This window comes from Astatotilapia calliptera, chromosome 7, assembly GCF_964374335.1.
Source record: "Astatotilapia calliptera chromosome 7, fAstCal68.1, whole genome shotgun sequence".
NCBI classification, from domain to species: Eukaryota; Metazoa; Chordata; class Actinopteri; order Cichliformes; family Cichlidae; genus Astatotilapia; species Astatotilapia calliptera.
This window is the reverse complement of record NC_137428.1, coordinates 16,012,036-16,026,795: the sequence shown is the minus strand read 5'-3', so window position 1 is coordinate 16,026,795 and position 14,760 is coordinate 16,012,036. Positions and strand designations below refer to the sequence as shown.

Sequence of the window (14,760 nt, the reverse complement as noted above, 5' to 3'; positions counted from 1 at the left end):
AAATTTCAGCTGTGGCTCAGAAATCATGTAACAGTTCCCTGCAATCTGGATCAAAAGCTCCTTTCATAAGGCAAGAGCTACCCCATACTAATCACATTCTGCCATATCAACCAGACATGTACTATAAATAACACAAGCCGTTTGCTGCCGTCAAACACTATACTTGCACTTCAATTTAACCCACGGTACTTACAAATGCACACGAAGGTGCATCAACAATACCTTCTGTGTCTATTTTGAGAGTTGATGTGCTTACAATTAATTTGATTTCCTATTGTTGTTTAATTTCTCTAGGAACTCAAACAATGACTAAGGGCTTTAAAAGCTCAAAAAGCATTGCTTCACTTAAATGAAAAGAAAGAAAAACCTTTTTGGAAAAATATAAAATGATGAGAATTGGTCCGAGTGAAAGTTGAAAGTTAGTACGTGAATTATAAATCATAAATGCTTTATTTTCTAATTATGTTTTCAATAGAATATCTAAGTGCAGGTGCACAACCTCCGTTTCAGCTGCCATTGTGTTTGTGTTCCTGTAGGCGTGGCAGGAGTGGAGCTTCCGTGATTGGCCCTAGGTTGTTTTCCATAGACGCGTACTGAGTGAGGCTTGCTGAGTAACAAAGTAGTGAAGATGACTCATTGAGTCTTGAGCATCAGCATCTTTGGTTATGATAATGATTTCAAAATGTCCATCATCAAATCATTTTTCTTAGAAAACTTGTGAGAGTGTTCTTGTTGTTTCTGTGTGAAAAGAATGAAGATTTCATCCCATACTGTGTACTAGCTGAGCTGTGAAGCCTCTGTTTCCCAATCTTAGAGTGTGATGTACTTGTCAGCCTATTTCTCTTTTTATTCCTGTTAAAGCTAGTTACGCATTTCTGTGAGAACCGTATTTCCGTACATACAGTTGGGTGACGTTCAGCTTTCTGGCAGTGTTTTGCAGAATAGCCTTTATGTCACAACAGGAACAGTCTGAATTTCAGAATAAACTCATCAGATGTTTTGCAGTTTCATTTTCAACACTACAGTGTTAATATTGAAATGAAGTTAAGGATTACATTAATGCTCACGATCCTTAAGCAACGATTCAAAGACAGCTTTTGGGCTGACTGGCACATAATGTAGCTGTGCCTCAAAGTTTGAAGTGAGCTGCTCAGTTTGTAAAATGGGTAGAGATGCTAATTTGACAGAGGACAAGAAATGAACAGAGCATGCCATGGAGGTGAGAAAAGTTAGTCACCAAAACAAAGACAGACGGAGCACAAGTTACTACAGTGTGGGTACTATATCTGAGCTTAACTGCTGGTTACCTCAGAGAGTATAAATCCTTTCTGCGGAAAGCATTTGATGGGCAATTACCCCAATTATTTTCAATTGGGACTTATTAGTCACTAAAGCAAACTACTGCTACTACTGGATAAACTAGAAGTTGGCCATTGAATACTTGTTGGCCACAGTGGAAGACCTTGGTGACCTTTTACAGAATTCACACAGATATTTCTGGCATGAAATGGATGGTAAAAACTGAAAATGTGCCATTTTCACAGTTTCATTGTACAGTTCTCTTGCATAGACCTCTTTCTGTACAGCCGTTTCTGTATTTTATTAGTGAGACGCGTTCCACATACGCAGTTAATAAGTGAGTTCAGCTGTGTGTTTTGTGAATGACTTTTTATGTCTGAGAGCTGCTTCTACAATTCACTGTAGTATCTATAGCAACACCACTGACCCGGGAGGCACTTAAGTTGCAGGGAAAGGGTTGTGACAGGGAAGTGGGTTTTTTTTTTTTTTTTTGGCTCTGAGTGGGAGAACTAAGTGGGATTCTGTGACTGGCTTGCCCTCTAGATTGTTTCATTTACTGTTACACAGAAAGTGTGCCTGCAAAGTCACATGCTGACTATTCACACACACCCACACAGTTTGAAAATCTATGAATAAATATAGCTAGTGTTGTTTTTTTTTTTTTAAGTTTTTTGGTTGTTTTTTTTTACTTTTTAACCTTTTCCGTCCCATCAGCCTAAGCACTTACTAGCACGATGGTTCAAGTAAATACTTTGCCGAAATAAGTAGGCTAAGAAAGAAAATGTCAGTCAGTCAAGAGCTTAACATGTCTGGAAATCTCCGTTGCATGTCTTGAATTTTCTTAGTTAAGTCAAAAGCTCCTGATCGACTGAAGTTGGGTGAGTGTGGTCAGTCATCTGTCCCGTAACATGTAGGTCAGCGGATAAACCGATCTGTTGTAGACAGTACGGTTCTCATTAGTGTGCTGCTTTCCAGATTACTCTTTGGGCCAGCCAGCCCTGCAGTGCAGCATATCTTGTCCATTTCTGTTCGTCTTCACATCGAAGCAGCGCACCACCTTGAATAATAGTGTTATTAAAAAAAACTGTTTTTACGTGGCAGTACAGCTCTTCGGCTCTGATGACTAACACTCAGGATCCATTAAAAAAAAAAAGGTTTTGTTTAAGATACAAAACAAAGTTTTTCAGGTATGTTGTCATAAATTCAAATACTGTAAATACCGGTATTAAGTAAAAAGTCTCACTGATTGCCTGACCTTTTTGTTTGTTTTTTGCATACCTTACATTAACTCATAATTACTACACCTTCTCTGTTAATTCATGCTGCATTCCCTCCTCCCTCTCTGACCACTCTTAATAGCATGCATCATACATGTGTTTATTTCTTCTTGCTTGGGTTGAATGGAGGCAGGCCCTCTGTCGTCTCCTCTGCTGATGGCCCAGATTACTCTAAGTACTTATACATGAGCTGGCCTCTTCCATAGAGAAGATTGTGTGGGAGGCTGACAGCCTTTTACATGTGCATACTTCATGTGAGTGTGGGTGAGTGCATACATGCAGCCATTATTAATGAGTGGGAAATGGAAGAATAGCTGACTGGTTCTGCATTTGGGACAATTGTGGACTGAATTGTCACAAAAGCTGTGGCAAACAAGTAGATCATACTGCCGTCTCTACTACTTTGCACTCTCTAGAAAAAGAGGTCTGTGTTTTACTTTTTATTGGCCCAATATCACCCCTAAAATAAGTATGCTGTTGCTGTTTGTAGCAAAGTCTAACGGAAATACTTGCTCTCACCCACATAAAGCATGCAACGAAAATTTTAAGTCTACCACACTTCGGCGGCTCTGTCAGCCAGACAAGATACAGAGCGGATGAAGTATTCTGAGATGATTTTCTATGACAATACTCAGATTAAGATTAAGGGGGAGGGAAAGTCGCAGTCTCTGCATGGTCCAAACAAAGCCCCTGTTGACCAAAGTCACATTCAATAGTGTGTACTGCACTTTGATGAAAAATTGTGTAGATTTGATCTATAGAAAACATGCATTTAATTTCCAGCAGTGCTTAACAACACCCCTCCTATCCACCTTTTAATCTGTTCATCCACATTGAGAGCAGAAAAGATTTTCTGTCTTATCGATATCAGTTTATTTTGGTGTAGAGAGCTTTGCATGAAACCAGTCAAGGACAAGGATTTCCAAAATAATGGCTGACTCATGGCTTACTTTTTGAATTTATATCCTCCACTTCATTGAACAGCATCACATTTGGCATATTTATGGAAAGTTAGATGTGAAAATTGGCTTTTCCCAAATGGTAAACAGAAAGAGTCCATCTTTTCCAGGATATTTACTGAAGACCTAAAATAAAAGTTATTTTTGTTCAGTAAAAATCTGTGTGACTGGCAGTGATTATGTGCAGTGTATGCAAATTTGAGGAAAAAACTGGCAGCCCATTCCCTTGGAAGAAATAATAGTATTGAGTGTGCATGATGCAGCTTGCCAACTGCTTTGAGAGGTCCGTCTGCAAAAGTGCCTGGAGAGCCGTTACACACCAGACAGTGTACTGTGCTTTGGGACAGATTTTGGGCTGCATTATTATTTTTAAGTGTAATTCTCTAGTAACAAGTATTTCCATTTAAATTCCAGTGTTTGTTTGCCTTGTCCATTGTGACAGTTTTACCCTCCTCCTCAGATGTGGAGATGAGATTTACAGACTAGCAAGAGACAGCCTCCTACAGCTTTCCGGGGAGGTTAAATTTATCCGATATCGCAGACTAAAGTAAGACGACCAAAAGTAAACATAGCCGGCAGCCCCGTGGCTATTGAAAGAAACAGAATTGTAAATCAAATGGGTACTACTTCCTCCTACTTCTGTGCTTTATTAGAAACTGTGAGAAACAATAATGACTAATAGTCATATTGGATTTAAATGTGAGAGCAAAGGTTGACAAATGTTGAATTTTCCCTTTTATGATGATCTGAGTGATTTGTGGAAGTCGCACCAGAAGCTAAACATGACCGTTGTTTCACATCCATTTTTCTAATCTATTTAAGTCTTGATTGTTACTCTACGGGCTGATGCTGCTTTTTTGTTGTCATACTTATTCAAATTAAATGTGCGATTTTAATCATTTCCATTTCATTAAAGTTGATCAAATGTCAACATCCTTGTGTTACACAGGAAGTGAAATGTGAAAGTAGCACTAGTCACCAGTCTGCCTCCTTATCGTCCTAGTCTCCTTCTTCATATCTCTCCATTTTCCCTCCATAGTGCCTCAGGATGTCCAAGCGGAGCCTGTTTGTTCGTCTGGTACCATGCCGCTGCTTGCGGGGCGAGGAGGAGATCGTAACATCGCTGGACTACTCCCACTGCAGCCTGGAGACTGTTCCTAAGGAGATCTTTAACTTCGAGAAGACCCTGCAAGAACTCTACCTCGATGCCAACCAGATCGAGGAGCTGCCTAAAGTAAGGCATGCATTGTGATGTATAGAAACCTTCAGTGTTTGTACATCTTTGTTGCTAGGAGTCTTTGAGGGATACAGTTGAGCTTTATTAAAAGTCGGGACATTTGTACATTTCTCATGAGACTGTATAGGTGAACCACATGTTAAACCACATGGTGTTTATAATTTCTTTTTTTCCCCCCTCCTCATTCTACAAGCAACTGTTTAACTGCCAGTTACTCAACCGACTGAGCATGCCAGATAACGACCTGGCAGTGTTGCCAGCAGCGATCGCAAACCTCATCAATCTCAGGGAGCTTGATGTCAGCAAAAACAGTAAGCAGGATGATTCCTTTGTAGAACCTTTTTGCTTTAAAGCCTGAAAACTTTCCTTTGAAATTTCAAACGTCGAAACTGTCTTTTTGTTGTCATGACGGCAAGAAAATATATGAACGCATTAATACCTTGTTTAGATTTGCTTTTTCAAAGATGAGACAAGGCGAAATGCCACAGCATGTTTAATTTGCTGTGTTTACGTCACAACATGACTCAAAAAACCGATCAATAGAGCAAGTGGACAAGCCCAGACCTGCAAGCAGCTAGAAACTCTCTCTCAAGTGAAATGGAAAAAACTGAAAGGGCGATATAAAGCTTCTTTGAGCTGGTTCTCTCACACACACACTGTAACAAAATATCTACAGGGTGAATTGTCAACTGTTTTGTAGAGTCGGAAGCAGCGGCATTTGTCAAAGTTTAACATTTACTGCTATGATATTAAACATTTGCACTGTTGAACATGACAGGGCTTTGTACTTGAAGCCCTTTAAATGTTGCCTGTTTGATGAAAGCTTTCCACAGACACACTTGGTGCTCTTCTAGGGTGACATTTAGAACAAAAAACAGGTGCAGAACAAAGTGTGTGAGGCTGCACACCGAATCAGTCAGATGACTCTGCTGTTTAAATAATTTCTGCCTTTTTAAAAAAACAACAACAAAATGTATATTCAGTTTTTATATCAAATACATCTGCAATAAATTGACACAGTTTTAGCCTCCGTATCACAATCATTATTTGTAAAGTAGACTTTTGTAAATTGAAAGAAAACCAGTACCATGCAGTAGAAAAATTAAAAAGTATGATATTAAACAAGGACAAATGAACAACAACAAAATAACTCTGACAGTTTTTAAAAAACATAATGGATGACTTCCAGTTTTAATTCAAAGAATGTAACAAAAATATTGCATTAATTGTCCATTCACTTTCTACATTTATCCATTGAAGCGGGGCTGGAGCCTATCCCAGCTGTTATAGGGTGAGAGGTGGGGAAGGACAGATTGACAACCCTGGACAGGTTGTCAAGCTGTCAGCCAATTAACAGAGAGACAGATGGCCACCCACACTCATGTGTGTGTGAGCTCCATGGTGGTGTTAGCACTATTGCCTCACAATAAGAAGGTCCTGAGTTCTAAACCAGTCTGTGTGGAGTTTACATGTCCATGTCTCCCTGTCTCCTCTGGGTACCAGCTTCCTCCCACAGTCCAAAGACATGAATGGATTTGGGTTAATTAGTGTTTCAAAACTGACCACAAGGCGTGATTTAGACTTCTGTGGGGAATCCTGCAGTGGCTACAATGTAACCTAGTAAGTGGCAGACGTTGTTGCCAGTATTTATGCTTGTGCTGGACAATTATATTTTTTCCCTCCTTGGACACTTTGTTGCGGTGGGGTTTTGGGGGGCAAACATATTTGTCCTTCTTGTTTTTCCGTTTCTTAGTACATTCACTAATATCCATTACAAAAGTTTCAGCAGTCTCCCTCTAGGAATTTGCTGATGTTTATAGGTCCTTAGATCGGTGTTATTATTTTTCCTCCCTATATTGAGGCAATGGTCATCACTCGATCACTAATAAATTCAAAAACTGCCAAGAAAAAGCCAATAAATGCACAGCAGTAATCAGTCATTGTGTAGTTATATTTCTAGTTAGGATGTAACAGAGGTTATGTGCACAGATTCCCCACCAAAACATAAATCCCCAGCAAGTGTGAATGTAAGTGAAAATTGCATTAACTGGCTGGTAATTACACCCATTTTTAAACGGTCTCTTCATTACTTGCAGCTCAGAAGTAGTTGGACATTTGAATAGTAAGCTGCTCCATCAGCAGGTGTGGTTCCCGATTGTTTCCTCATTGTTTAAAATAAATCTGGAGCTGACTCTGGGGTTTGACTTTGCATTTGGTAGCTATTCATATGAACTGTCTGTGAAGGTTCTCAGTCATCCAGGTCATCGTAGTCAAAGGAGCTTGCAAAGAAAAGCGTCTGGACTTCTTTAAGTTACTTGAAGACGTTTCACCTCTCATCCGAGAAGCTTCTTCAGTTCTAAGGTCAAATGGTGGAGAGTCCCAGATATAACCTAGTGGGAGTATCCCCCCACAGAGGGACAAAAGGACCCCCTGATGATCCTCTAATCGCCTGAGCCAAGGTGTGAAACTGGGTGTGGGTCCCAATCAGCCCGAGTTTCGGGTGAGTTCATTGTGAAACCTGGCCCCACCTTATCATGCGAATTCCTGAGATCAGATGGCCCAGGATGTGAGTGGGCATTAAGGCGTCTGGGAAGGGATCTCAAAACTGGATTATAGATGGCAGAGAGTTGGTGTCGTAAACCACCGCCTCTGTTCAAAGATGGTCGCTCACAGTGGACATAGATGGCTTCTTTCACTCCTCTTTCAAACCATCTGTCCTCTCTGTCCAAAATTTGAACATTGGCATCCTCGAAAGAGTGACCTTTATCCTTAAAATGCAGATGGACTGCTGAGTCTTGTCCTGTGGAGGTGGCTCTTCTGTGTTGTGCCATGCGCTTGTGAAGTGGCTGTTTGGTCTCTCCAATGTAGAGGTCTGGGCATTCCTCGCTGCACTGTACAGCATGCTGTACAGTGCAGCGAGGAATGCTCACATTTTGGACAGAGAGGACAGATGGTTTGAAAGAGGAGTGAAAGAAGCCATCTATGTCCACTGTGAGCGACCATCTTTGAACAGAGGCGGTGGTTTACGACACCAACTCTCTGCCATCTGTAATCCAGTTTTGAGATCCCTTCCCAGACGCCTTAACACCCACTCACATCCTGGGCCATCTGATCTCAGGAATTCGCATGATAAGGTGGGGCCAGGTTTCACAATGAACTCACCCGAAACTCGGGCTGATTGGGACCCACACCCAGTTTCACACCTTGGCTCAGGCGATTAGAGGATCATCAGGGGGTCCTTTTGTCCCCCTGTGGGGGGAAACTCCCACTAGGTTTATATCTGGGACTCTCCACCATTTGACCTTAGAACTGAAGAAGCTTCTCGGATGAGAGGTGAAACGTCTTCAAGTAACTTAAAGAAGTCCAGACGCTTTTCTTTGCAAGCTCCTTTGATTCATATGAACTCTTAACTAGACCAAGGTGTGGTCAGTGTAATTTGAAAGGAAAACAAAAGGCCTTCCAGTTCTGGTATACCCAATTTGTACCAGGAAGATGTTAAGAGAAAAAAAACATATACAAAAGGCAAGGAAGAGCTCATACTACATCCTCTTTCAAAATGACATGGCATGTACTGTATGTTTGCCAGAGGAACTGGTTCACTAGTGTTTCTAGATAAAGTGACTGTTGAAGCAACAGGATGGATTTTTAAAACTTATAGCTTACACTGTGCTGAAAAGCTGCAAGACTAAAAGGCTGGTGCTTTACAGTGCAGATGGATAATGACCCCAAAACCCCAAAAGTTGTTTAAGGCAATGAAAGGGAATGTTCTTAAATGGCAGAGTCACTCACATGACCTCAGCTGAGTTGAGATGCCTTTTAGTGAAAGCAAAGCTGAAAGCAGAGAGACTCACAAAGAAGCAGCAAAAGCCTGGCAGAGCATCTCGAGGGAGGACATGCAGCATTTAATGATGTCTGTGGAAAGGATTGCTACAGATTCCCATTTAAGTAATAATAATTATATTTATAATAATGCTAGTTTGTCCAATTACTTTGGCCTGTGTAAAAGACAGGACTGTAAATTATTAAAGGTGAATGCAAAAAATTGATTTGCATCTTGACTGCTTCATTTTAAATCCATGAGTGTTGTACAGATCCAAAGTTAGGGAAAATAGCCTGACTGTCCATACGCTTCTCTACCTGCACAGTCGGCAAAACCCTTTCAGGAACAGAGAGGTTAAAAAGGTACTTGGACTATAAACGAGTGTAAAAGCAGCCTAGATTAAACAGACATTAAAGGATGTAGTGGCATTTTCATGAACCGGAGCTTCATGTCCCGTGTTTACATTAAATGGAGCTTATCCTTCCACACAAAGCACTTTAGCCTAAGTGTTGTGGGCATAAAAGAAAGTAGGTGGAAATAAACCGTGAGACTTGGTCACAATGCTCACCTTGCTGTGAAGGTTTGGTGAGAAGTTGCAGACTTCAAAATAGATCCCTCACCTTCTATTTTTGTTTTTGCTCTTTGTTTCCTGCTCTTTTATTATGTAACCGCATGCAGTTCTGCACTTTTCTTCTCTCTTTTCAGTGAAGACAAAAAATAAGGGCGAAGAAAGGTGCAGAGCTGCTCTTATTATACCACGATCACACTCTGTTCAGTCAGAGAACCTTTCTGGTTGTTTATTTGTGTTAAATAAGATGTCTTTCATTATGTTTTATCTTTTTTTCATTTGACGGGAGTTATTCATTTTGTGTCAGCAGTAACAAAGCAGCTGAGATACACTGAGCAGATGTAGCTTTGTAGTCGTACTCCTGCCCTGCTGATGATAATTTTTGATGACTTCTGTTTCTCTCCAGGCATCCAGGACTTTCCAGAGAACATCAAGAACTGCAAAGGCCTAGCAATTGTAGAAGCCAGTGTGAATCCCATATCCAAGTGAGTTCGACTTTCCCTCACCTAACACATTTTAGTTTAATGTTCCCTATAAAGTTTGGGTTCCTAGTGTTCTTGCAGAGGCTTACGAGGCTGCTTGTGTGTTCTCATTCGCGTTCTTGCCTTTGCATGTGTTATCAGGCTCCCTGAAGGCTTCACTCAGCTTCTGAGTCTGACGCAGCTCTACCTGAACGATGCCTTTCTGGAGTTCCTACCAGCCAGCTTCGGCAGGTCGGTTTCTTCCCTGGTTTGTCACACGCTGGACTTGATGGAGTCATGATACTGATATTTGAATTTTCTAAATGCAGTCAAGTCATTAACAACCGCAGAAATGCAACACAAAATGATGCTAGCTCGATAAGATGACCCAGTAGAAGTGATTTTGATTCATACTGTGGGCTACACTTGTGCTGTGTGGCACCAGGACCAAGTACTACTTATGTCATGTCAACAGCACAAAAGTGATGCAGCGAGCATACACAGAACTATTATATCTCTCAGACCTGGCTTACCATTAATTCTTTAGCATTTACATTTAAGTCATACTGGAGAAACACACAGCTTTAAAAAATTATCACTTTATTTAAAATGATCATGTTGTCTTCTTAACATTTACTTACTATACTTTTCAATATATAGTTAGGCTACACAGATTATTAATCACTTTCATTACTTGCGCGTTACACAAAGTTTGTGTTGAGCCTTCTGAATGCAGAAAACGTGATGTGATCTGGTGCTGATTCCATCTTTATATTTCTTCCTTTTAGTACTAGTTCTATACAAGAGAAGATTACATCAGACTTTTTTTGCTGTCATGTAACTGCACATCATAGCTGCTTAGTGAAAGATAAGCCGGCTGAGAAAATCATGGCCGCTAAGCTTCAAAAGCCATTTCACATAATATCCCTTTTGGGGAAAATCAACTAATTATGACAATGATTTTTTTTCCTGCTTGCAGGTTGACTAAGCTACAAATCCTGGAGCTGAGGGAGAATCAGTTAAAGATGTTGCCAAAGTAGGTGGTTTTTATTTAGCAAACCTTCCAAATGTGAAATATGAAGAATGTTCATTTTAATTAAAAATAATAATAAAAGCAGAGTCTCTCTGAAATTAAGTTGCTTTATGAACTGCGACAAGATTTATTTTTTATTTTTTTTAATCCCTACTTCCTCATTGTCCTCTTCCTCTTGCACCCCCTGCTATGTCTGTCCTTTATCCTTTGTTTTAATCATAGACTCTTTCTCTAAACCTCTAACTGTAGTATTAAATTCCACTGTGTTACATAAGAGTCCCCTTTACTTGGCCACTTGCGCTGACAGGTTTTATAATCCTCTACTGAGACAGTGGTGAAGGTCTTTTTGCTATTTGAGAAGTGTGCTGTGAGACTGAATGTCCCACAGATATTAGAGAAAGCTCCAGGTGATTTTTGGGGGAAGTCACCGTCTCCCTGGTTTCTCTTTAATTTCTGTCACACTTGACTAGCTTTACCATCTTACCATGCTTAACGATACTTGCCTTTTTTTCCCCTTCCCCCCTCTGTCTGAGTTTCCTTTTATAATTTCCCCTTTATTATTATTATTTTTTGCATTTATTTTTCACTGACTGATGTTCCAGCCGGTGTATAAAGTGCAGTACAGTCAGTGCCACAGCTCGGAGCGGATCCCTTTTTTCTGGCTGTGTTTATGTGACAGAGGCCAGACCTGTTAAAGTCTGGAGGCCTGACAAAGAAAGGGACTAATGATCGGGAGCGTTGCCAGTGCAACACACAAGCATTTCAGAGATGTAAACAATGTGTGCAAAGGGGTGCAATAGAAGTCTTCTCAGGGCTTTCATGTAGAAGCTGCTGCCTCTATTCTCCATCTCTCTCCTCTGGTGCACAGACACACACTGAGCACATGCATAAACCAAGTGTTTTAAAGAAGGCTGCAGTGTTCCTCGCTCAGGGTCATAAGCCCCTTAGTGCTGTTTTTTTAACTGGTGAACTCACTTTCTAGATTAGCCAAAACAGCTCTTTCTCACCCTTTTTTAGCTGTTTGGTTTGGTGTGGGGTTTTTTGTGGTGTGGGGAGAAACTCTGTTCGTTCCTTGGTATCATTTCTGTCCCACAAGTACATTTCCACTAACACAGTTTTCACGGTGTCTTGATTTGCTTTAGGGTTGGGATTATACTTTTTAATCAACTTTTATATTCACATTGTGAAATTGACAGTCAATGGAAATGTTTTATTTTTATTTTGCGTTTATTTGCGCATGCGCGTGTCTGTGTACGTGCTACGTTTTTGTTTTTTGCTGCTGGCAGTAAAGGACAAATGTCCTCAAAGGTGTCTTGTTATTCGATCTGTGAGGAAAGAGTTGTTCTTAATCACTAATAATAAGCCTCTATGAAAATATTTTCTCTCCAGTTGTCTGTTGTGCTGTGGTCAGTTAAATCAGTGTTGTAAGCAGTGCGTGTTTACAGTGTAGGGGAGAATGTGAGCCTGTGGCCTGAATGTGAGAGAAAATTTGGAGCAAGGCTTAGGGCACATTTTCCATTATTTAGAGCATATTTCTATCACGCCTAAGCTCTAAAAGGTATTTATTTCCACATAAAATTATTCAGTGACAGGAGCGAAGGCGGAGCATGTGTGCTTTCCAAATCGAACAGCATGAAAACTGACTGATAGTGGCATAGAGGAGGAATTTTCTTATGGCTGTTTTTTTTCTTCTTCTTTAATATGTAAACCATGAAATTCATGTGTTTTTGTTGTTTTGTTTTTTATGTTTCCTTCTTGTGTGTCTGCAGAAGCATGCAGAAGCTCACACAGCTGGAGAGGTTGGACCTGGGGAGTAATGAGTTCACTGAAGTGGTGAGTATCTTTCAGTCAGTCTGTCACTGCTCGGGGCTCTCACCTCGTCCTTCCTTAATCTGTTCCCTGTCCTATTTTGGTTTTTTAAGCACGTATGTTGAAATTTTTCTTTTCCTTACACTCTGAACCGTCATTTATACATGATAATGTGATTCATTTTTTTTAGCTTGCTCACAACTACGTGCTTTCTCTTTTCTACATGTGCAGCCTGAGGTGGTGGAGTGGCTGACTGGACTCAAGGAGCTGTGGATGGACGGGAACAAACTGACCTTTTTACCTGGGGTATCATATACGCTCATATTCCCGTTCAGTGACTGCTGCGTCTTAACACATCATCTTGAGATTATTTCCCTCGATTCTCCCCCAACCCCCCAAAACTGTGTGTCTCCTCAAGTCTTCATCAAAACGAGCTGCAGTCAGTTTACATCAGACTTTGAGCTCTCTAAAACCAGCAGAGAGGGCTGCGCTTTGAACGCGATTCTGTCGTAGGATGAACTCGCACAACAAAATGCATAGTTTTGGGTTTGCATATGTCCCCCAGAAAAAAATCAGCTATGAATGAATTCTTATGTCGGTGTGTTGACAGTCAGGATTTGTTAAATGAGGCTCTTCTTTCATCCAAATGACCAGCTTGTTTGTAAGTGGGTCATAATTAAAGCATTAGTTCTGCTGCCAGCATTTCAGTAGCATCAGCTGTAATCACAATCTGGCCTTTTATAAGCCATGACGTCTGTGGAGTATGAAACAAACCATTAAGTGTTACTCATTTTATTAGCAGAACAGTGTTTTCAACCTAAAATAAGTGTGATATTGTCTCCCACTGTGGGATTATATCATGTCTGCATATATAGTTATTTACTTCACTGCAGAAAATGTTAGTTAACTGCTTGTTTGTGATCATTTTAATTTACTGCCACAGTTTGCATCTCATACTGCTGCATAAATTAAGGGTGACTTTTTATTTTATTTTGTGCAGATGTTGGGGACACTAAAACAACTGGTGTATCTAGACGTGTCGAAGAACAACTTGGAGATGGTGGATGAACAAATCCGCGGCTGTGAGAATCTACAGGACCTTCTGCTCTCCAACAATGCTCTCACACAGCTGCCAGGCTCCATCGGTAAAGATCTGACACACACACACACACACACACACACACACACACACACACACACACCGTATTAGAAGACCTGTTATGAAACACCTTAACTCTCTTTTAGCTGTTGCCAGCTTTTAAATCTTTCCAAGCCCTTCATCAGTGAAAAAGCCTCTCTTGTCTCTTTCTATGTCTCTTTTAGCACTTGCAGTGTGAGCCGACGGGACAGTACTACCACAAGACTTTATTTTTCTGTGTCATTTTCTCTAATAGAAACTGATCTATATATAATTGCAACAGAGCATGAAACTGATGTGCTGCATAATAACCTTTTACTTATTTTTCAGTATTCAGTGTTATTTTTGGTTTTTGATGAAACCAAATTATGCTAACAATATAAAACTGTAGTGAAGTACACAGTGAGATACTCATAACATATTGTGATGTCTGTAACAGAAGAAATACAATTATTCAGATATTTCTACAGCTCAGGATTGCTTTTACCCAACCCTTATTCATCTCTAATGAATTAGGTTCCAATTACTCATGTATTCAAATGTCACGGGTATGAAACATTTAGCAATATCAATGCAGCTTACTCATTTATGATTCACTGCGTCGTTTTGTTTTTCTTTGTGGACAAATAGAAATAAAACACCATATTCAATTTGGGTTACATTTGTGACAAGTTGTTAAGTGACCAGTAAAAATAAATAAATTGCTCAAAAATTAAGAAACTGATATTTAGTATTATACATATTAAGAATAAAGTTATTTGTGTAAAAAAACAAAACTCCACAGGTTTTAAACCAGTGTAAAGACACACATTGGCTCACAAAGGTAAATATGATTTAAACATGAGGTTAAAAGTTCTGTAAAATAAAATCATTGAGTACAATAATGTAGACTTATATTAGATGTTCTGGGCAAGCCTAAAAAAAGCAACCTGGATCAGCAGTTTTCTTCCAGCCATGAGGGACACAGTTAACTCAGCATTAAGGCCTCTGTCGCACAGACCTACAGACCAGCTAGCAACCATCTGGAAAATGTATGCGCCACTTGGTGGGGGTTGCTGCCAATTGCTATGAAACCAATGAACCCCATTCCATTCAATTTCAATTCAGTTTTATTTCTATAGCACCAAATCATAACAACATTCACCTCAAGGTTATTTAT

General features: G+C 40.1%; 1 protein-coding gene across 5 annotated transcripts in view; it reads left to right on the top strand.

Annotated features, from left to right (window-relative positions):
- Positions 1-14,760, top strand: part of erbin (erbb2 interacting protein) — a 49,910-nt gene that overhangs the window by 19,506 nt on the left and 15,644 nt on the right. For all 5 annotated transcript variants that reach the window (XR_013909955.1, XM_026173223.2, XM_026173222.2 and 2 more), the window contains exons 2-9: positions 4,575-4,769; positions 4,966-5,083; positions 9,567-9,645; positions 9,784-9,873; positions 10,601-10,657; positions 12,424-12,487; positions 12,695-12,769; positions 13,464-13,608. Coding sequence is in view for 4 of the 5 variants with exons in the window: in XM_026173223.2 (XP_026029008.2) it covers positions 4,584-4,769; positions 4,966-5,083; positions 9,567-9,645; positions 9,784-9,873; positions 10,601-10,657; positions 12,424-12,487; positions 12,695-12,769; positions 13,464-13,608 (814 nt within the window). In the remaining variant the exon portion in view is untranslated. The remainder of the gene's footprint in view (positions 1-4,574; positions 4,770-4,965; positions 5,084-9,566; positions 9,646-9,783; positions 9,874-10,600; positions 10,658-12,423; positions 12,488-12,694; positions 12,770-13,463; positions 13,609-14,760) is intronic.